At 44.6% G+C, this 22318-nt stretch overlaps 2 protein-coding genes across 3 annotated transcripts in view; both read right to left on the minus strand.

Moving 5' to 3' along the window:
* RFWD3 (ring finger and WD repeat domain 3) overlaps positions 1–12833 on the minus strand; it is a 40875-nt gene extending 28042 nt beyond the window's left edge. For both annotated transcript variants that reach the window (XM_060000598.1, XM_060000597.1), the window contains exons 1-3: positions 12762–12833; positions 9059–9626; positions 3638–3834 (exon numbers count right to left, since the gene is read on the minus strand). In XM_060000598.1, the coding sequence (XP_059856581.1) occupies positions 3638–3834; positions 9059–9624 (763 nt within the window). In that variant the 5' untranslated portion in view covers positions 9625–9626; positions 12762–12833. The remainder of the gene's footprint in view (positions 1–3637; positions 3835–9058; positions 9627–12761) is intronic.
* A 37-nt stretch (positions 12834–12870) lies between these two features.
* MLKL (mixed lineage kinase domain like pseudokinase) lies at positions 12871–21478 on the minus strand. The gene is given in 11 exon segments (XM_059999302.1): positions 12871–13076; positions 13500–13514; positions 15254–15310; positions 15741–15881; positions 16139–16188; positions 16522–16654; positions 16657–16672; positions 18723–18807; positions 19464–19542; positions 21029–21238; positions 21241–21478. Coding segments are annotated over 11 exon segments (1230 nt in total).
* Positions 21479–22318: the final 840 nt, after the last annotated feature.

Raw genomic sequence — 22318 nt, forward strand, 5'->3', positions numbered from 1 at the left:
ACTACCAAATGTAAGGTAGATAGCTAGTGGGAAGCAGCCACATAGCACAGGGAGATCAGCTCGGTGCTTTGTGACCGCCTGGAGGGGTGGGATAGGGAGGGTGGGAGGGAGGGAGACACAAGAGGGAAGAGATATGGGAACATATGTATATGTATAACTGATTCACTTTGTTATAAAGCAGAAACTAACACACCATTGTAAAGCAATTATACTCTAATAAAGAAGTAAAAATAAAAAAAAGATACAAGGAAATAAAAATTTTAAATAAAAATTACTCAACCCCCCCCCCCAAAAAAAAAAAATAGAACTCAGGCCTACCGGACCTACTGAATCACAATCTGCACTTTTACAATCTCCCCAGTGTACTTGTGTACCCATGAATAGTTGAAAGGTACATTTCTACCTCGACATGTCTTTTCTGTCTGAGAAATACACACATTTTATCCAATTCGATATAAATAAAACACTCAAAAATGCAAAGAAAAAAAAAAGGGCAGAAGAGGGACCTCCCTGGTGGTGCAGTGGTTAAGGATCCGCCTACCAATGCAGGGGACATGGGTTCAATCCCTGGTCTGGAAGGATCCCACATACCATGGAGCAACTAAGCCCACGTGCCACAACTACTGAAGCCCTACAGCCCATTCTCAGCAACGAGAAGCCCAGGCACCGCAACAAGAGAAAGCCCACGTGCAGCAACAAAGACCCAACACAGCCAAAAATAAATAAATAGATAAATAAATATCCTATGATAAACCATAATGGAAAAGAATATATAAAAAAAGAATATACATATATATATGTATAACTGAATCTCTTTGCTGTACAGCAGAAACTAACACAACATTGTAAATCAACTATGCTTCAATAAAAAAATAAATAAAGTGAACCTCTTACAAGCAGAATTAAAAAAAAAAATTTACACTCCCACCAGTACTCTATGAGAGGTCTGGTTGCTTTATATCCTTCCCAATACTTGATATTGTCAGTCTTTTAAATTTTAGCTGTTGCGGTGGGTGCATATCAGTTACCACACTGTGGTTTTAATCTGTATTTCCCTGATGACTAATCAAATCTCTGTATATATTTATTGGACATTTAGCTATCTTGTTTTGGAAATACCTTTGCAAATCTTCGGCCCATTTTTCTATAAGGTGGTAGAAGTTATTTATGTAATCTAGATATAAGCCCTTTTCTGGATATATGTATTATGAATGTTTTCTCTAGTCAGTGGGTTGCCATCTCACTCTTTTAATGATGTCTTTTTTTTTTTTTGGCTGTGTTGGGTCTTCGTTTCGTGCGAGGGCTTTCTCTAGTTGCGGCAAGTGGGGGCCACTCTTCATCGTGGTGCGAGGGTCACTCTTCATCACGGTGCGTGGGCCTTTCACTATCGTGGCCTCTCTTGTTGCGGGGCACAGGCTCCAGATGAGCAGGCTCAGTAGCTGTGGCTCACGGGCCTAGTTGCTCCACGGCATGTGGAATCTTCCCGGACCAGGGATTGAACCCGTGTCCCCTGCACTGGCAGGTGGATTGTTAACCACTGCGCCACCAGGGAAGCCCTGGACATTTCTGATTGCAGCACATCAAGAGGCACATAAAATCTGGTGGTTTCACTTTCTGAAATGCTAAGATTGATCAGTGGGTTCAGGTGGTGTCAGCCTGGTCCCTCTATTAAAAAGACTCCCACCAACCTTCCAATCTAATGGTTTGAAGAGTCACTGATGATCTTTGACTAGATACATCAATGCATTAGGAGTCACAAAATGATAATTTTCCCCCCTATCATTCATGCTACAATTACTAGCTGGAAGTTTTCTATTAAAAAAAACTTCCTTAGGGGGTGGGTGGAAGGGAAGAATAGGCAGAGCATAGAGAATCTTTAGGGCACTGAAAATAATATCATATAATATATGATATTATAATGATGGATGTATGTCATTATACATTTGTCCAAACTTACAGAATGTGCAACACCAACAGTAAACCCCAAGGTAAACCAAAGACTTCGAGTGATTACAGTGTGTAACTAACGCACCATTCTGGTGAATGATGCCAATAATGGAGAGGCAGTGCATGTATGTGTAGGGGAGGACGGGGGGCAGGTGCATATGGGAGATCTCTCTAGCTTCCTTTCAGCTTTGTTGTGAACCATAAACTACTCTAAAAAAAAAAGTCTTAAAAACAAACAAACAGGGCTTCCCTGGTGGCGCAGTGGTTGAGAGTCCACCTGCCAATGCAGGGGACACAGGTTCGTGCCCCGGTCCAGGAAGATCCCACATGCCGCGGAGCGGCTGGGCCCATAAGCCATGGCCGCTGAGCCTGCGCGTCCGGAGCCTGTGCTCCGCAACGGGAGAGGCCACAACGGTGAGAGGCCCGCATATCGAAAAACAAAAACAAAAACAAAAAAACAAACAAACAAGCACTTAAAAGACCTTCTCCATCAACTATTTGGTTTTCTGGATACAGTTCATATAGGAAAGGCAGGATAAATGCTTAATCCTCTATTCAACAGTTTTCAGAGCAATGAGTTAGGGCTCTAATAACTTGTTATGGTGATAAGTAAGGTTTTTTTTTTTTAAAAAAAGTGCACAATTATGAATTTATAGATTCACACAGATTTGATGTATTTCAATCTGTAATCTAAGAATACATTCATTATTCTTTTTAATGCTCAAACTGTCCCAACTTAGGCCAGTAGGATCTCTTTCAAGGTTGCACCTGTGCCTACTGATGTAACTGTGTAAGACTCAGACGGCTTCCTTGCTTTCCAGCACAATAAAATGCCCTAGGCCCATCTTGTATATTTCCTATCACAGACCTGGAAAGCCATTTCTCCAAGCCTTGGTCCCCTTTAGTGTGAGAAGACCACAGTGTAGGGTATCAGATAGGTTTTTTGGTTTTTGTTTTTTTTCTGGGTAAAGATTTAATTTTATTTATTTTTGGCTGCGTTGGGTCTTTGTTGCTGCGCACGGGCTTTCTCTAGTTGTGGCGACCAGGGGCTACTCTTCATTGTGGTGCGCAGGCTTCTCCTTGTGGTGGCTTTTCTTGTTGCGGAGCATGGGCTCTAGGCGTGTGAGCTTCAGTAGTTGTGGCTCGTGGGCTTAGTTGCTCCGCAGTACGTGGGATCCTCCCAGACCAGGGATCGAATCCGTGTCCCCTGCATTGGCAGGCGGATTCTTATTCACTGTGCCACCAGGGAAGTCCCCAGAGAGTTTTTTAATACAAGCATATGCTTAAAGGGTCTCTGCGCATCTACTGTTAAATAAACTTCCACTTGCACAACACGTAACATTACACTAGGACTTAAAAAGTACCTGACTAGACAGGGTGCTGAATTTACAAAGCTTTTCTTTTAAATAATCTACTTCCTTCTCAAATGTCTAAGAAAACGAAAGGGAATGTAAAATGCCATTATAAAGTGACCAACTCAATGGGTCACAAATCACATTAAATTGCAAGCCAGATCAAATCCTCTCTATATAGTTATGGCCAGTGAAAGCTCTGTACTATAAAGCATTAATCTATGACATTTGGGGTGAAAAGGCAAAGTATTAAAACACTAGTCTAGAGTTTCTAGCCTTCTGGAGTCTAAGCTTTCCAGATGTTGACCTTGTGGATCAAATCTGGATAAAACACTCACCTTCTAAAACAACAGCTCCAGGTTCCTCTGCCTGGACAACTCCCTCTTCATACTCTGTGGAGCTGTCACTGTCAGAACTACCTGATACCTGCAAGTCTTCAGAGACAGGATTCCTAGTCTCTGAACCATAAGAGGTGGCTGGCGAATGAGGCTGCGTCCTGCTCAGTTGAAAGTAAGCATCCAGCGGTGATCTCAACCTATATATGCAGAAAGACAACAGAATTCTTGTACAATGTACCATCATCACAAGAATAATCCACAGTAATTTGGAGGTAAATCCTAGTCATTTTAATGCATCACCAGGCCATTAAATGCTGCCTTTGAACGCTGAAGTAGGAATAGAGATTCAGGCAGGTGCTGACTGGACTAGACATGCTCTTTCCACTCAAGTATTCCATTAGCCCACACTGAAGCCTGACCCCTCTGCTAAAAGCTAATCCTACTTTACTGGCATTTCTTTTGTCAATACCTTTTAAAGACATGACTCATTAATATAAAGAAAGGGAGGGAGGGAGGGAGGGCTGACTCAGCAATTTGTCTGCTGATATTAGGGGGCTGAAAAGAGAGTGGGCAAGAAGAAAAAGGGCCCTATTTTTTTTTTCGGTACGCCAGCCTCTCACTGCCGTGGCCTCTCCCATTGCGGAGCACAGGCTCCGGATGCACAGGCCCAGCGGCCATGGCCCACGGGCCCAGCCGATCCGTGGCATATGGGATCCTCCCGGAGTAGGGCACGAACCCGTGTCCCCTGCATCAGCAGGCGGACTCTCAACCACTGTGCCACCAGGGAAGCCCTAAAAGGGCCCTATTGATCAAATATGGCCTCATGGGATTCTGCTTCTGCAGCTAAGACCAAGGTCTTTTGAAGGTATGAAGCCTGGCTATGGTCATCATTGTCTCATCTCTTATTTTGAGCCACTTTTCAAGTCAAAAATGTCAAAGAAGGACAAAAGTTCTCTCTTTTGCCTGCTCAAACCTGCTGTTGAGCTCTCTAGTGATTTTTTTCCATTTACTGTGTCAACTCCAGTATTTCTATTTTGTACATTTTTATAACTTCAGTCTCTTTATTGATATTGTCTATTTTGTTGTTTTATACTTTGCTTTAGTTCTTTGAATATATTTAAATAGCAGATTTAAAGTTGGTCTAGTAAGTCCAACATCTTGGTTTCTTCATGTACAGTTTCTATTTTTTCTTCCTGTGTTTTGGCTATACTTTCTTTACATATCTTATTTTTTCTTGAAAACGGGACATTTCAAATAATATAATGTGGTAACTCTGGAAATGAGATTTCACCCATTCCCAGGGTTTGTTGTTGTTGCTATTTCTTATAGTTGTTACTATTGGTTTAGTGACTTTTCTGAAGTTAATTCTATAAAGTTTGCATTCTTTGTTGTGTGTGGCCACTGAAGTTTCTGTTTGGTTAGCTTAGTGTTCAGTTCATGACTAGATAGAGATTTCCTTAAACACTTGGAATCAGTACACCTCCCAGTCTTTGGTGAGAGACTTGATGTGTGTTGGGACACATCATCAATAATCAGCCAGGCAGGTGACAATTCTGCCTCAGCCTTCATTTCCTGCTTATGCAGAGCCTCAAAGTCAGCCAGAGTTGAGAGCTTAGTGCCTTCCTAGGTCTTTCCTGATTGTGGGCCCAGCTGCACACAGCCCTGGGCATGTATGTGGCCTTCTAGATTCCCAGGAATATGTCAGAACTTTTCAAAACCCCATAGGAAGATCTCATTCTCCACCTTTTCCTTTTAAACTTTTTGGTTAGTCTAATGTTTGCCCCAATGGTCATCCACTGCCACAGGCAGACCCTGGGGTAAAGGCTTTAGAATTTTCGAACTGGACAAGCCAGGGATTGCCTTTCAAGTGGGATCTTCCAGGAAACCAACAAACAGGTCAAAGGAAGAGAATTCTCTGGGGATGAGGCTTTGAAGGACCTCCAATTCCATTCTACTCTCTCTAGTTGCTTCCAGACTGCTGCCTTTTCACTGTGATTGCAGGCATTTAGTTTTCAAGACTACCATGGAGGGACTTCATAGTAAGTCCCTCGATAGTAGTGGTTAAGAATCAGCCTTCTAATGCAGGGAGCATGGGTTCGATCCCTGGTCGGGGAACTAAGATCCCACATGCCGTGGGGCAACGAAGTCCGCGTGCCACAATGAAAGATCCCACATGCTGCAACTAAGACCCAACGCAGCCAAATAAATAAATAAATTTTTTTTTTTAAAAAAAGACTACTATGAAGCTGAAGAAGGGGATGGGAATAGGCAATGCCACAAAGCTTACAGTTCTTACTGAGATTCAGCTGGTTTGAGAATCACTCACTGAATTGCTACAAGTATTTGGTTAATTTCCAGAGTACTGAAAAGTTGATTTTGATAAATTTTGCCAGTTGTTTCAATTATTTTTAAAAAAAATAAATTTATTTCTTTATTTATGGCTGTGTCGGGTCTTCGTTTCTGTGTGAGGGCTTTCTTTCTCCAGTTGCGGCGAGCGGGGGCCACTCTTCATCGCGGTGCGCGGGCCTCTCACTGTCGCGGCCTCTCCCGTTGCGGAGCACAGGCTCCAGACGTGCAGGCTCAGTAGCTGTGGCACACGGGCTTAGTTGCTCCATGGCATGTGGGATCTTCCCAGACCAGGGCTCGAATCCACGTCCCCTGCATTGACAGGCAGACTCCCAACCACTGCGCCACCAGGGAAGCCCTGTTTCAATGATTTTATGGAGAGAATTTTCTGGGGTCCTTACTCTGCCGTTTTCACTGATGTCACTCAGGTTTCCTTTTCAAAAAAAAAATGCTAACGAAGTTTACAAACTTATTTTAGGAACTGTGCATGAACAGCAGCTATAGCTACTCATGAGAATAAGAATATAAGAACAGTATTTCCTAAGAACATTTTAACCAAATGAAATACATAATAAAGTTAGGCTATTACGTGCATATCAATAACATTCTGCATAGAAACCAGTAAAAAATTAAGTGATTGACTATTTTTTAAAAAATCACTCATTAATATTGCTTTTACATAGCAAAAGAGGCATTTCCAAGGTCAGGCGGGGACATATAAAAGACGAACTATGAAGAGCAACTGGGAGGCAGTGCTAGGAGTACAGTCTTAGAACCCAAGAAATTCTCCTTTTTTCCCGCACTTATCATCTCTGAATTAAATAACAGTATAGTAAGTTCTTGCCCCTTGCTTACCCTCTATAGTCCTAGATTCCATAAGCTCCAAGAGAAACGGTACCCTGATCTGTCCTGTTCACCAACATATCTTCAAGGCAAAAGTTCAGTCTCTCACATAGTGGAGTGTTACAAATATTTGATGAATAAGTGATGATGCTGGCTGTCAGAATCAAGCAGCCTCAAACAAAGAAACAGGAAAGGAGTTTGTGACCTTGGCTGAGAAGTAGTTGGGAAAAATATCCCACTATGAAGGTTTCCCCAATTTTGGCTTCTTGGTGGAGTCTGAGGCAAAAGCTGCTCACCTTGGCCCAGGCTCTCAGCACCTGGCCCAGGAATGGTCTGTCGGGTGAGTAATGTCAAACACCATAATGAGAAATTCACCTCAAGAAATTCAGAAGGTATAAGCAATAAGTCCTGGAAAAGCTCAGACTTTTATGTGAATTTAGTGTGGAATTTGTTTACAACACAATTTAAAGGAAAAAAAATTTTAACGCCACATTTATCTGGCTCCAGAATCCATGTTCTCTCCCCTGAACTGCATAATTCCTTGCCTTTAAGGTTTATTCTCTTTGTGGAGACAAACATATGACCGTCAGTCAAATAGCTTAACTGACATCATTTAACATCTAAATTCTGTAGCTCAGTCCCTGAGCAGAGATTCTACGCACATCAAGCTATTTTCTGATTAGAGTCTGGCTTCAGTGTGGCAGCATCCCCTAGGTGAATCATGCTGACCATGCCAACAAGAGAATTTGGTCTCTGTGGTGTTTCTAATTTTCTCTGTAAATTGGCATCTGGTTTATAAGTGTCACTCTCCTGTGAACTGGTTAACACAAAAGTCTCCGACCAAGAGCAATCTCCACCCCCGCCTGCTCATGAGTGGATGAACAACCAAGCGTGAGGACTACTGCAAGAGGCCTCTTGACAGTTCTTGGGGACACCACTCTCAACTCTCAGCCCCCTTACTTCAACAGGGACCCCAAATTGCACTACAAGGTACTTTCACCTATGACACAAATGTATGAAATCCTACTTTGCTTTCAAAATCCGAGTAAACGGCATCTTAAAATAACAGAGTAGCATACATTTGCAACTCTTGTCAACACAGAACTAGGCACCTCTCACCCTTGATGGATCACATCCAGCAGTGACCAGGCATTACAGAGACTGAAGCCACAGTAATAGCAGGCCCTGATACAGTAATCAGCAGGATCCATGGAAAAGGATGCTGAAATCCAGAATCAGAAGGCACAGTCCAGTTCCACAGTTATCCCAGTCAAATCACAAATCACCCCATCATCTTCCTCATTTGTAAAACATAGGTATTAGATGGCCCAGCTACCACTTTTTATTGTCACCTGATTATCTTCACAGTGTTAGAAAACAAATGGGTCTGACTGAAGCTTCCTCTATCTGTTTTTGTTGACAACAGTCAGATTCAAGTTCCAACACCAGCTCTAACCTCCTCAGTGCTGTCACTATGAGACCCTGAACAAACCACTCTCTCAGGGTCCAAGTTTCCTTCATATTTAAAATGAAAAGGTTGAATTCAATCTCAACATTATGAAGATACTTAGAAGCCCAAATGTGAAACAAAGTATTTCAAAAAAAGCTGGAGGAAGTGAAAAAACAGGTAAGGCATAGATAATTGTTGTTCTTCATAATAACTCTGTCAAGACCTGACGGCTAAGCCCTTCAAGAGGCAAATTCAAACCAAAACCTATGGAAGAAAATTATTTTTAACTCTACAACACAGTATCAGGTGAAGAGGGCTAGAATGTTTCTCACTTAGTCAGATAAGCTCTAAATTAATTCACACTCTACTTTTCACAAGGCTTCTCTAAATCCAGCCTGCCCATCTTCCAAAATCTACTGCACCACTAAGTGGAGAACAATGAAACATGGGTGAGTGGAGTGGCCTTGCAAGTTAAATATTTTTTTGATGTACAAGAGACAAACGATCTGAAGAAAAGCCAGCCTCTACAGAAACCGCTGCCAACGAACTACCACTGAGTTTTCAAAACATATCAGTGTAACTTGTCCCCTCCATTACTTTGTGAAGTAAATAAGGCAAGCACTTTTATTTTCATCTGACTTATGAGGTAACGGGGGTTCAGAAAGGTCACCTGACTTGCCAAGTCACAACGCCAATTCTTGGCAGCACTGGGGCTACGATCAGGGCCTAAGGTTCATAATTCCCAATCTGGCACTAATCCTACTGTTTATACATATATTTACCTGGCACTGTTTGTCCTGTGAGACCCTCCAGCTCTTGCCCTCTGTGAAGCAGAACTCCTCCTCCTAGCTCTCACTGGCCCCACCCTGTGGTCCGAAGTTGGTCTCAGGAATTCCAGCATGCCATGAAGTCTCTGCAGCCCACTGATGAAGCTGTTCACTGGATCCAATGAAGATACTTGGGCAGTGTGGTTAGCACCAGATTCCTGCCTACTCTCCTCTGAAACTCCTGGATTGATGTTCTCCACAGTCTCTTCTCCTGAGAGCTCCTCTGTCATATCAATGGATACCTGTGGAGCAGCCCGAAGCCGGGGCAGTCCCTCTTGGCTGCTGACCACTTCATCAGGAGGGGGCTGCAGCAGGGCTGGTCCCCCTTGGCTGCTGACCACTGCAGCAGGTGCAGGCTCAAACAGGGGTGGTCCTTCCTGGCTGCTGACCACCTCAGTATGAGAAGGCTGGAGCAGGGGTGGTCCCCCTTGGCCGCTGACCACTTCAGGAGGAGCAGGCTGTTGTGCAGCACCATGATCTAACTGCACCTGAAGATCATATTTCATTGCTTCATGAGCCATCACTGAAGAAACAATATTTGTAAGTATTAGTAAAATATATCAGCTATAAGACATGTTTTATCTAATCATATCTGTTCTTTAATATTTCTGTTTAAGATCATTCTTGGCAAAACTGAGAAACTTAAAGAGATGATTTTGTTCGACTTTTTTTTCCCATAATAAGTACTTATAACCAGTTTTCCTGTTTGCCTTTTGAAAACATGAAGTCATGTGATCACAGCACTAACCTTCAAAATAGATCTAGGGACTTCCCTGGTGGCACAGTGGTTAAGAATACGCCTGCTAATGCAGGAGACACAGGTTCGATCCCTGGTCCAGGAAGATCCCACATGCTGCAGAGCAAATAAGCCCATGTGCCACAACTACTGATTCTGTGCTCTAGAGGCCACAAGCCACAAGTACTGAATCCTGTGTGCTGCAACTACTGAAGCCCATGCACTCTAGGGCTCACATGCCGCAACTACTGAAGCTTGCGTGCCTAGAGCCTGTGCTCGGCAACAAGAGAAGCCACCACGATGAGAAGCGCGCACACCACAACCAAGAGTAGACCCCGCTCGCTGCAGCTAGAGAAAAGCCCGCGCACAGGAATGAAGACTCAACGCAGCCATAAATAAATAAATAAATAAATAAATAAATAAATCAATCAATCGATCGATAAAATAAGGACTGAACTACTGAAAGCAGTGGATCCACAAGTACAAGGCAAAGAGAGTATGAGACACACAAATCAGTTTTTCGGACTGATAACTGGTAGGACTGTGTGCTGTTGAGAAGCAAGCTAATTTCCACTGAGGGGACTGTAAAAACCATGTACCAAAGAAGATAGCATTGAAAGACAGGAGATGGAAAGCCTGTGAAAGTAGTTACTCTGTCCCTCAGGCAAACAATCAAAAAACCCCTCCCCCTATGCTGCAGACAACTGTAGGTTTGAACCAGACAGACTTAAGACCAGCAGTGAAAACAAAGAGTTAAGTGAAAGTCTACAAACTTTCACAAGTGTGAGACACTTCCAACCCTTCTCCCCAGCTGCACAAATCCAGAACACAATATTCTGGTTTACATACATTCTCTATGCCTCAAGGCAGGAAATTACAGGATTGTTGCCTAGAGAAAACCAGCTCAAGAGGAAAGATCTATAAATACTGACAGCTCTGACTCTCAAGAAAATGGCTGGATCTCTGCCCATACATCTAACAGTAAAAGTCCATTGGTTGGTAAGGTTCAGTCATTCATAAAGAACTTCCAATCAGTTTTCTGGGGGTCTCTCCTCAATATGAATAGCCAAAGAACAACTGACATTCAAGAAAAGCCTCCAACATGAGAGAAAGAGACCAAAGCAGACAAAGAGCAGAAACTCGGAGAAAAGCAAGGAATACAATGCAAGAAACAGAAGTAAGTAAATAAATAAACAAATCCAAACTTAAAAGAATGCCAAGGAAAAAAAGATCAAATCAGAAAACAAGAAAGAGCTCTTAAAAAAGAAAATTTACAGCCAAAATAAATGCTTTAATAGAAGAACTGGAAGATAAACCTGAGTAACTCTTTCAGAAAACAAAAGACAGTTAAAAAATAATAATATTAAAAGCTCAAGCTAGAATACTTGATTAACTGAAGTACAAGAATGAGAGAACTCAAAATGGAGAAGAAAGTGAAGCAAAACGTCTGGTCAAGATGTAACCATACACTCTCTTCTAAGAACCCCAACATGGTAAATTTCCTCAAAAATTTTATCAGTTACAGAACAACCTCCATTATTAATTCCAATTTTAGGACACTTATAAAATATGCAAAACCACACTACTATATGGACTTATAGATATAAGATAGTATAAAACAAGCCCAGTCATGAAAAATACCAAATTCAGGAGAGGAAGGGTGCAGAGGTACACATGAGGTTTTGAATACAGAATTTTTTTTTTTAAGGAAAAAAAAAAAAAGAATTCTATCAAAAAGTCAAAGCCAAGATTTGTTAGACCTGGGTGGTGAATGCACGGGTCTTTTAAAAATTATTCTGTGCACTTCTCAGTATGGTTAAATATTAAAAAGTGAAATTTCTTCCCATCATATGCCAGCTCTGATTAGAGAACAACCAGTTCTGATGAGACGTGAAAGGCCCAGAGCCGAATCCAAACCTGATTCATCGGTGTATCCTACACAGCAAGAAGTACAGAGCAGATGCTAAATATCTACTGAATTACCCACCATCCACCTAAAAACACAAAACCAACCAAAAATCCCCCAACAACTAAGAACATATTAGCACCCGATATTGACACAGAGATACGAGAGATATAGAACATGTTCATCCCGGCAGAAAGTTCTCTAACCAGCGCCATACTGGAGCAAAGCTTCCCAATCAACGTGGGGAAACACAAATCCCTCCAGGCCTGGGGCTGAGCAGCGGTGCGTCGGCTTCCGTCCCCCCCGCCGCCCCCTCGGCCCCAGGCCGTGAGCAGCCTGGTTCTAGACCTCCCGTAATCTTCCCAAGCTTTGTCACTCAGATTTCAACCAATGTCCGCTCCAGTCGGGATGATGGCTCCCAGTTAAAAGAATAAGAGGCGCCGGCGGAGAGTCGGGCCGACCTGGGTTCAAATCCCTGCTCTGTCACATCCTACCTCTGGGACCTTAGGAGGTTCCCTATTCGACTTGCTCCTCTGTAAAATGGGGATAATAAAAGTGTTTACGTCACAGTGTTGCTGTGAGATAAAGTTGGACAGAACAATAGGTCTTTCGTTCAACTTGAAAGTGATGCAAGTAGAGGGCGCTCCACGGGACGGCAGTTATTTGCAGACGATGAGTCTGAGGCTCGGCTGCCTGGAGAGCAAACCCGGTACCTGTGACTCCGGCCCCGCGGCCAAGTCGGCTCCTTCCGGGATCCCCGATGTTCCTGCCTTCCCCGCCCCCATCCTCACCAGCAACCCCAAAAGAGCGGGGATTCGGGAGACTCAGCCCCGACAGTTGGGGCCGTCCGGAGCGGCCGAACTTCCTCAGACAGCCGGGTTCCAGGCCGGCCCGCAGCCCATCTTGGGGCGTCCCGGGGCCCGGCGTCCATGGACCCAGCGTCCATGGACCCAGCCCGAGAAGTCATCCCGGAGCCAGACGCCCAAGGTCTGGGAAGAGGCAAACGCCCACCTCACCTGAAACCGAAAGGACGCGGTCAGACTCGCGAGACCCCCGGAGCAGCTGCAGTCTCCTTCGAAGAACTCTCGCCGGACTGGCGCCAACAACCACTTCCGGTTGTGCAGCTCAATCCGCCAGCCTGTGTTGCGGCCTCGGCCTGCTCCTATTGGGCAGCAGTCCCAGTCGGCGGCCAATACCCTCTCTTCTTCTTTCTTTGGTCGCCACTGGCTGAAACAGCGGTGCTCTCATTGGCTGATCCCTCGTAAACGGACTAGGCGGGACCACGCTCGAGAAGGCCTCGTACAATTGGTAGAAACCTACGTCCGTCAACTCTCGCCCAAAGAGAAAAGCGGAAGAAGGGTTTTACCGCTCTTTATTTGAATTTTGTGGCGAGAGGAAGTGGCAAGAGAAAGATTTCTTGGTCCATTTTGGAAAGATGAAAATATTAAAACTGTGCCTTATGCTATTTCTCCCTAAGTCTTTGGTGAAGGAGATGTCTTTATCCAAAGGCTGGTAGCTAATCCAATAATTTCAAAATGTTGCCCGCAGTATCCCGGAGCCGGTAAAGAGGAGTGGGACAATCCTGTTCATATATTGTATATCCTCCAGTGGGTTGAAGAGCTCATGCAAAAGAACTTACCTACGCGGTCTCTTCAATCCCAAACCATTGCAACAAACTGCCTGCTACTAAACTACCGTCACATCACTTGACAGCAAACATTTTTCAAGCATTTCCCTGAAAGACGAAATCTCACCTTTAGGAGGAAGACCTAAAAATCTAAACCGCAGGCACAGACTGCACACTGCCGAATTTCATTTGCTCAGCTTCCAATTCTGAGTGGAACTAGTAGCAGAGGAGAGTGTAAACAACTGAAAGCCTTGGATTATCCAAATAATTGACTTTTCAATATTCTCCTCCTCCAAACCTGTCACTAAAGTGAACATTAGCATTTGTATTTTTTTTTTTCCTTTTCCTGCCCCTAAGGGAGCTTCTACTGAGCTATAGCAAGGTTAATATGAGGAAAAGGAATGTTATTTTGTAAACAAATACATATATTATGGCATAGAATGAAAAACATTTTGAGTGATTCTCACTGTTATATAAGTAACTGCATGTCCAATGCAGAAAATTTAGACAATACATAGAAGCAAAAAAGAAAAATTGTCTCCAGAGAAGTCATTAGTTACTTTGTTTAAAATCGTCATCTATCTAAATGTGTATATTTAGGTATAGATGGAATTGTGTTTTAATCTCAAAATATATCTTGAATTGCTTTCCTTGTCAATGAATACATAGGCACATCATCAAACACTGAGTGATTCTTTGAAAATTAAAAAAAAATTAATAGGTAATATCACATGGCAAAAAAATCTGGACAACACAGAGGGCTGCTTAGTGAAAAATATACAGAATGTTTCTAAAAGGTTCTGAGAGTATATTCATTCATGATCCACCTAATGGCCATGTTTACTAATTAGAAGAGAAAGAATAAACACACAAGCCAGAAGGTTATAGTCTTGTCTCCAACTTCCAAAAGTTTTATATAGTTAGAGGAGAAAGGTATTGGCTGTATTTCATTTTAGGGGTGAAATTCCCATTTACAACTTTATGGGTGATTACTTAAACACCAACCCCCCGTTGGCCCATTTGTAAAAAGACTGAAAAAAAAATGCACTAAGCGCCACTTCATAGAAGAGTTGTTTAGATGGATGTCTTTTTTTTTTCTCCACCAAAAGACATAACTAATGGGTTCCCCTAAACTACATGATAGTAACTACTTTTATGGACCTGAACGTATAATTTAAATGAAAAATTTGAAAGAACTGTCAAGGTTAAAATATGCCAAAGAAAGTTTACACTTGTGGTAAGCCTCATCCCCAGGCTCTGGGGAAAGCCATGAATTTCCCTCTACCATTAGCAGTACCTTCATTCATTCATTTTCTAGTTCATTCGGTCAACAAATATTGGAGTAGCCACTGTCCTACTCCAGGAGAGGAATGTGAAAGCAAGGGACTCATACGTGGTTTCTGAGTTTGTAGCAATGTTCTAGTCTTTAACCAGGGGTGGATATGTGATGTTCTTTTCCTCTGACTTAAAAAAAATTGCACATATATATTTTATACACTACTGTCCTGTGATACATATCGCAATAAAGATAAGAAAAACATTATTTTGTATCTTTGAACTCTGTAGCAACTTCAGTGGAAACATTTCCCCAATCCGGGGCTACTGCCTGTGAATCATGTTCTCTTGTGTCTGGAGCTTCGTGGAAAGTCTGAGAAATTTGGATCTAGAGTGGGAGAGGGAGACATTCCCAGGGAGGGAGATGGTGTAAAGAAATGGAGGAGCAGCTGATAACCTGGTGAAATAAAAGTCTGAGTAGAGGGCTTCCCTGGTGGCACAGTGGTTGAGAGTCCACCTGCCGATGCAGGGGACGTGGGTTCGTGCCCCGGTCCGGGAAGATCCCACATGCCACGGAGCGGCTGGGCCCGTGAGCCATGGCCGCTGAGCCTGCGCGTCGGGAGCCTGTGCTCCGCAACGGGAGAGGCCACAACAGTGAGAGGCCTGCGTGCCGCAAAAAAAAAAAGTCTGAGTAGAGGAAATTACCCCCAGGATGTTGAGAAAAGAGAAGGAAGGGAGAGAAAGAATATAGGCTGCAGTAATCTGCCTTCGCAACCCAACTTTAGACTAAACAATGCCCTTAGGGCTGGGTTTCTGAACTCCTGTGCTATTGATATCTGGGCCGGATAATCTTTGTTGTAGGGGGCTGTCCTGTGCCTTGTAGGATGTTGAGAAGCTTCTATCCACTAGATGCCAATGGCATGTCCACCCCACCCCACCTCCCCTGAGTTGTGACAGCCAAAAATGTCTTTAGACATTGCCAAATGTCCCCCGAAGGGCAAAACAACCCCTGGTTGTGATACATAAGGAAAATCTTTCACAAATGTTAAGTAACACATGTGGCCCATGCTCTTTAGACCAGAAAAAGCCCTACCTTCAACACAGGGCCTCCTGGAGGGCTCATATGCACAGCAATCATCAATGATCTCCTGCAACTGTGAAGGGCAATCTTTATCCACTGGCTCCTGGTGCCGGTCCACAGCCACCAGCTGGTAGATCTTCTTGGAATCACAGCCTGGCATGGAAATGATAGGATGGGAGGCTTAAAAATTGCTCTGGCACACACACATCTCTCTGGATGCTGATGGCTGGCAATGGAACCAGGGACTTTGAGAACTGAAGAAACAGGAGCTTCCAATGACCCCAATGACAAGCGCAGGCAATGCCCACACTGAAGAACAAAGCGCCCAGGACAGCACTGATGGGAATTTCTAGTCTCTTGGAAGGCGACCCAATCCCAGCACCATCTGAGCCAACTTTCACACTGGTTACCTTCAAATGGGCTTTTCCCAGTGGCGATTTCCCAGAGGACGATTCCAAAGCTAAAAGAGAACCAAGAAACTGAACAACCGTAACAAGTTTCCCTTTTCCCATGCCCCTCTAGCCATTTCCAGAAAACACAGTGGATTTTCTTTTTGGCTGTGCTGAGCAGCTTGTGGGATCTCAGTTCCCCAATCAGGGATTGAACCTGGGCCATGGCAGTGAAAGCGCAGAGTCCTAACCACTGGACCACCAGGGAAGTCCTCACGGTGAATTTTCTGATTACCACCCAATTCCATTCAACAGAGTTAAGGTGCTCCTCCCTAATGGCATTTGACTTGGACTTTCTTGTCCCGTTCATCTGAGTTAGAATCTGCACGAGAACATAAACATACCTGTATATTTCAGCTTTTATGTCATATTTATTATACACATTTTCCAGTCTCTGAGGTGAGATGTATGCGGCAGAATTGACTCTCTCTGCTTCTTTTCCTTTAGTTGGTCAGCTGATGGAAGTCTGTGTTTTCTCAACTCAAATCCTGCAAGCTAGATAATGACTCAGAGACAGAAAGAAACAGCACCATCTCGGGTGGGGGATAGAGGGAAGGGGTTGATGCTACACATGATTTTCAGGGGATAGTTTTTTTCCTTTGGGATGTATTTTCAGTGGTGTCTTCTGGCTCTGTGGCTACTCTCCTGGCTGGCATCCTGGGTTCAATTTATTATGGTGTAACGACCAAGAGAAACACAAAGAGGTTTCTTCTCTATAAAATGAGGCATGAGGATTACTTGAGGCGATGGTTATAAAGCACCTGTAAGACTTGGTATGTTGTTGTTCTAGTGTTACTACGTCAGATACAGGGCTTTCTCAGTTGACGACTCAGCTCCACTGAGTGAGTGTGGACGGGGTGCCTGGAGTCACCGATGGCTCATTTTCTCTCGGAAGCAGACCAAAAAAACACACAAAAAACCAACACAGGGGTATCCTCTCTGTTGTATCTGAACCTATAGGCAGCCTGTTACCCCACTGACCCTGCACGGTCAATGCCATGCTCTTAAAGAAGCCACAGCACAAGCCATGGGAGTGTGCGTTCTCCTTGGTCCATGCACATCTGTCATCAGCACCATCCGTGTGCAGAGGGCTGCAAGCCCTAAACGCAGCCAGGGATCCAAAAGTAGGGGCAAGGTCAGAAAAAGGATTAGACACTTAGGTGGCTCCTCCTCCTTTCATTCACATGTTCAGTGAGCACTGACATCCTCTGACATCTGGCTCCACGCTAGCCACCAGGGGTGAAAGGCTGAATAGCACATGTTACAGTCAGGTGTGAGAAGGCCCGTGCTTTGTGAACACTTATATGACACCAGCTATGGGGAAAGACATCTGAAAGGCAGAAAAGACCCGTCTTCTGTTATTCAGAGAAAGCTATCTGTGGATGACAGAGAAAATATTCTTTTAGCACTCGGGAACTGTGGACATCGAGTTAACAGAAGCCTTTTCTCTTCCATAGGAGAATCCGAATTTCAGTGGACCTTTTAGCTCTATTCCCCTGGGAAACTGACAAACGCTGACTGTTACCTATGCTCCTAAGTAATATTGCTGCTGATTTTAAAATGATGGGTGATTAGTAAGTTGTTTATGGACAAGGGGTCGGGGGGATGGGGACTATAAAGAGCTACTGGGGGACTTCCCTGGTGGTCCAGTGGTAAAGAATCCGCCTTCCAATGCAGGGGACGCGGGTTCAATCCCTGGTCAGGGAACTAAGATCCCACATGCCCTGGGGTAACTAAGCTGGCACACCACAACTACTGAGCCTTTGCACCTCAACTAGAAAGCCCATGTGTCACAACTAGACAGCCCACACACCGCAACTAGAGAAGCCTATGTGCCACAAGGAAGAGCCCACGTGCCACAGCAAAAGATCCTGCATGCCTCAACGAAGATCCCATGTGCCACAACTAAGACCCGATGCACCCAAAAAAGTAAAGAAAATAAATACATAAATAAATAAATAATCTAAAAAAAAGAAAGAATATTGACTCCTGTGAGTCGTGAGGCTTCTAAGCCTGGATGGCCTCGCACCCACCCGGGGGGAGCCTCTTTCTGTCACACCTAGGATGAGGAGAATATCTCCTGGAGGATTGTGGGGACAGGTGTGGCGTCTCCGGCTGGAGAGAAGGATTTGATGCTGCCCTGCTGGCAAGCTGTGTTGCGTGATGCCCTTCTAATTGCCTCCAGGTGCCAAGTGTGGGCTATGGCTGGCCTGTGAGTCTGAATGCCTACCTGGGCTTAAGAAGATCCCCTCATGGGTGTTGCAGGGACACAGAAGTGGTGTCCAGGCATCTAAGGGGAAATGGCTCTTAGCCCATCCCTGCTGAGTGCCTGGGCAGTGGTGGACGACGGGCATCAGAAGAGCAGGCAGGACTGAGTCTGTCCTGTGGTGGGCACACGGGAAGCTGTCCAGGCAGGGGAAGAGTTGAACTCAGTTGAAGGCAGAGAAACGAGCAGGCACAGGCCTCTGGGAAACGTGCGTCCCTCTCCTAGCACCAAACAGTCACACAGGTCGAACTCAAAGGGCCCCTGGAAGGCCATACTCACCTTCACGTTGCAGTCTTTAGTCACCAGGAAGCTCGTGCTGCTGATGTTTCTGTGGAGTTCTGCAGGTGTTTCCGAATGGTGCAGCCTGACACGACCAAAGGCAGGGAACATTAGTGACCTTTGCACAGACTTTGCTATCCACGGGTAGGTGGGAAAACAGGGATGCAGAGGTAAGATGTGACAATTGTGAGCTGTACGCCTCTGTGGCGCTCTGCCTGGGAAGCACTGAGCAAAGCAAAGGGCTCAGAGGCATGGCGGGATGGTTGGACCATACCTAGGACCCTTCTGGTTGAAACAGAATGTGAAGCTGGGGTTCCCACCAACTTAGTAAGTGTTAAGTGTTTTGGATTAATGGAGCCCCTGCCTCCCAGTTTGGGGTGTTATCACAGAGTTGGCCTTAGGTTGGGCTCTCCCAGAAGCAGATCATGAGCCACGGATTTGGGTACAAGTGATTGATTAAGAAGGTATTCCCAGGAGAAACCAGGTGAGGGAGTAGAGGAAGCAGGACAGAGAAGGAGAAGAAATCAAGCAAGGGTGTGACTTCAGGTGAAGTTCCAGGCTCAGCCTGACCCCAAGGGGACCTCTAGAGGATAACTACCCCTCAGGGTTTGTTCTGCACGACGCAAAGGAGCTGGACTTTTGTACTCACACCCGTTGTTCAATGACTGTGGACTGGGTGGGGTTGGGGGGAGAGGAACAGGGACAGGGACAGGTGGCTATAAAGCTCCCGGGCACTTTCACCTCTCAGGGCCAAGGGGCTCCAGCGCCCATGGATATTCCTCTGCAGATGGTGGCCATGAGCTGTTAGCAGCAAAGTATGCTGAGTGGGGGATGAGTGTGCAGAGCAGGTAAAAAGGATCAGAGGCCATCTGGATAGGCACTAACAGTGTCTCCTACAGTCCAAAATTACTTCTCATAAAACTCACTAGTGTAGGGAGTTGAGAAGGAATAAACTTTATGATTTCCAAGAAAGATCTAAGGCAGTATTTCCAAAAGTATGGGTAAGTGGTATGCAAGATGACATAGTGAGAAAATTATCCTTCTTTTAATTCCAGTCTTTCCGATTACGCCAAGAAGAAAGTCTCAGTTTGGTGTTGGATGTCTTTAATACCTCCCTAAATCTGCTGACATCTCCTCTGCACAAAGAGAATGCCGGTCTGAACTGCAGGCCTTTGGGCAGGAGGCATCATGCAGCCAGAATTTAATAACATTGTTTTGGTTTTATTTGTGGTCACCTATTTGTGATAAGTGAGTCTTGTCTTCAAGTTATGGTAGTAATAGAAAGTGTCCTTTTTTATTTTATTTATTTTTTAATTTATTTTTTATTTTTTGCTGTACGTGGGCCTCTCACTGTTGTGGCCTCTCCCGTTGCGGAGCACAGGCTCTGGACGCGCAGGCTCAGCGGCCATGGCTCACGGGCCCAGCCGCTCCGCGGCATGTGGGATCTTCCCTGACCGGGGCACGAACCCGCGTCCCCTGCATCGGCAGGCGGACTCTCAACCACTGTGCCACCAGGGAAGCCCAAATCTAAAATTCTTATCAGGCCTACCACGACCTGCATGACCTTGCTCCTGTATCTTTTGGCCTACCTCCCCACTTTCATCTGGTATCTCTCCACCTACCACACTAAAGCCATCCTGGCTTCCGGCTGTTCCTTGCACAGGCCATATTTATTCCCACCTCAGGGCTTTTGCATTCATTGTCTTCCTGGCCATGCACCTCTCCCTCAACTTCACATGACTCACTCCTTTTGATTATTCAAGGTGTCCATTCAAATGTCACCCTGACCACTCTCGCTGCACCCACTGTCACTTTCCATCTCATTACCATGTGTATGATTTTTATTGCCTTTAGATAAAATAATTTACTTAGCCCTCTATCTGCAGACTTTATGTTCCGTGAAGGCAAAGATCTTGAGTATTTTGCTCTGTGTTGAATCTCCGGCACTTAGAACAGTGCCTGGAACATGGTACTCAATTCCTGTTTGTTTAGATAATTAGTGAATTTTTCTTCCTGGATAATTTACATATTAATGGAACGTCCTGGAAAAACTAAGGCTGGGAGGATTGACATCAAAGAGAATGGAAAGGGAAACCCGACTCATCAGTATCACCCCCACCCCGCCACTGGTGGCACACTCAAATCTCACCAGCCCCCACCATGTCTGTACCCAGGGATGTCCGGAGTTCTGAGTTACATGAATAGATACCTGCTAAAACCTCTTCAGCCTTCCTGGTTTTTTGGTAAACCAAAATGAGACTAATATACCACCATTTGGAGTCCCCCCATCTAAAAAAACTCCTTACCACTTCTCAGTCCTTGGATAACCTTCCTGTCTTCCTCTGCATCCTATTGACCTTCCTGTTGCCAGAATGCTCCTGGGCTGATGCTTGAAATAGGCATCCGTTGATCCACCTGAAGCAGCAGTGAGAACTCCTCCCAGACATCTCTCAGCCTCTTGTTCACTCCACTGAAGAGTATTCTGTCATGCCCTGCTGTTAGAAACTTCTGGATCTATTGCTGAACTTATCTATCCGCTCCTTAGCTTCCTCTAGGGCAGCCTGGAAACGTTTCAGGGTAGTGGTTATCTCGGTGGGCAGGTTCCTCTCTCCTTGGGCCTGGAGCATTTGCAGAGGCTGCAGCAGGCCATGGACATGGCTCCTTAGATGCCAGCACTGTTTCTGGCAGTATTTCATCTCTTCACACTGGTTGTAGATAAGCTGGACTAAGGAGATGATCTGCCTCAATTGATCCATATCTGGAAGAAACAGATGGAATTTGTTTAAGTCCCAGGAATCTCCTGCATATTTACTACTGGGCTAAGGGTGTCTGTGATTTAAATGGCTGTAGAGGTCTCCCCATCAATTTCATGTAAGGTAGAGATGGCTTGCTGTCCACCAAAATCTTCCAGTTTTAGCTGGAAAGTGTTGGCCCAGCTAGGACTACATCTCCCAGCCTTCCTTGCACCTTGATGTGGCCATGTGACTAGTTCTCACCAATGGGGTGTGAGTAATATAAGTGTTACTTTGGGCTGAGTCAGGTTTGTCTCCTTCACACACTGTCAGCTGGTTACACAGGATGATGTAGCCCTAGGTGTGGTAGAGCCCAAGAAGGGAGAATCCTGGATCCCGGAATCATCACTTGGAGGAGAGCTGCTCATAAACCTGGAATATCTGCCATGGACTAAATTTCTATTGCATTTGAAACATTATATTTTGGGGTCTATTTATTAAATAAATTTAGCCTATTCTAACAAATATATCCTGCCAAAGTATAGGGGTGACTATAGGATAGTAGGTTGAAAAGCTCAGGCCCTTTCCAAATAAGGCAAGGATTACCTAGTAAGTCACCAACTCTTCAAGGATAAAGGGCCCAGTGGTGGAAGATCTTCTAGTTTTTAAAGAGCAATCAGAAATTTGGATTTTTATATTAAATCTCTCAATTTAAAATATTGCAACCAAGTCAAAAAATGTTTTAAAAACTGTGCAGTCCAACACTGTGTTGGTCAAATAAAATATGTTTGTCAACTGGATATTGCCCATGAAGCCTCAGTTTACTACCTTGGCCACAGCCAGCTGAGGATATTCAGGACTGTA

The sequence above is a fragment of the Delphinus delphis genome, chromosome 20, assembly GCF_949987515.2.
Source record: "Delphinus delphis chromosome 20, mDelDel1.2, whole genome shotgun sequence".
Lineage (NCBI taxonomy): Eukaryota > Metazoa > Chordata > Mammalia > Artiodactyla > Delphinidae > Delphinus > Delphinus delphis.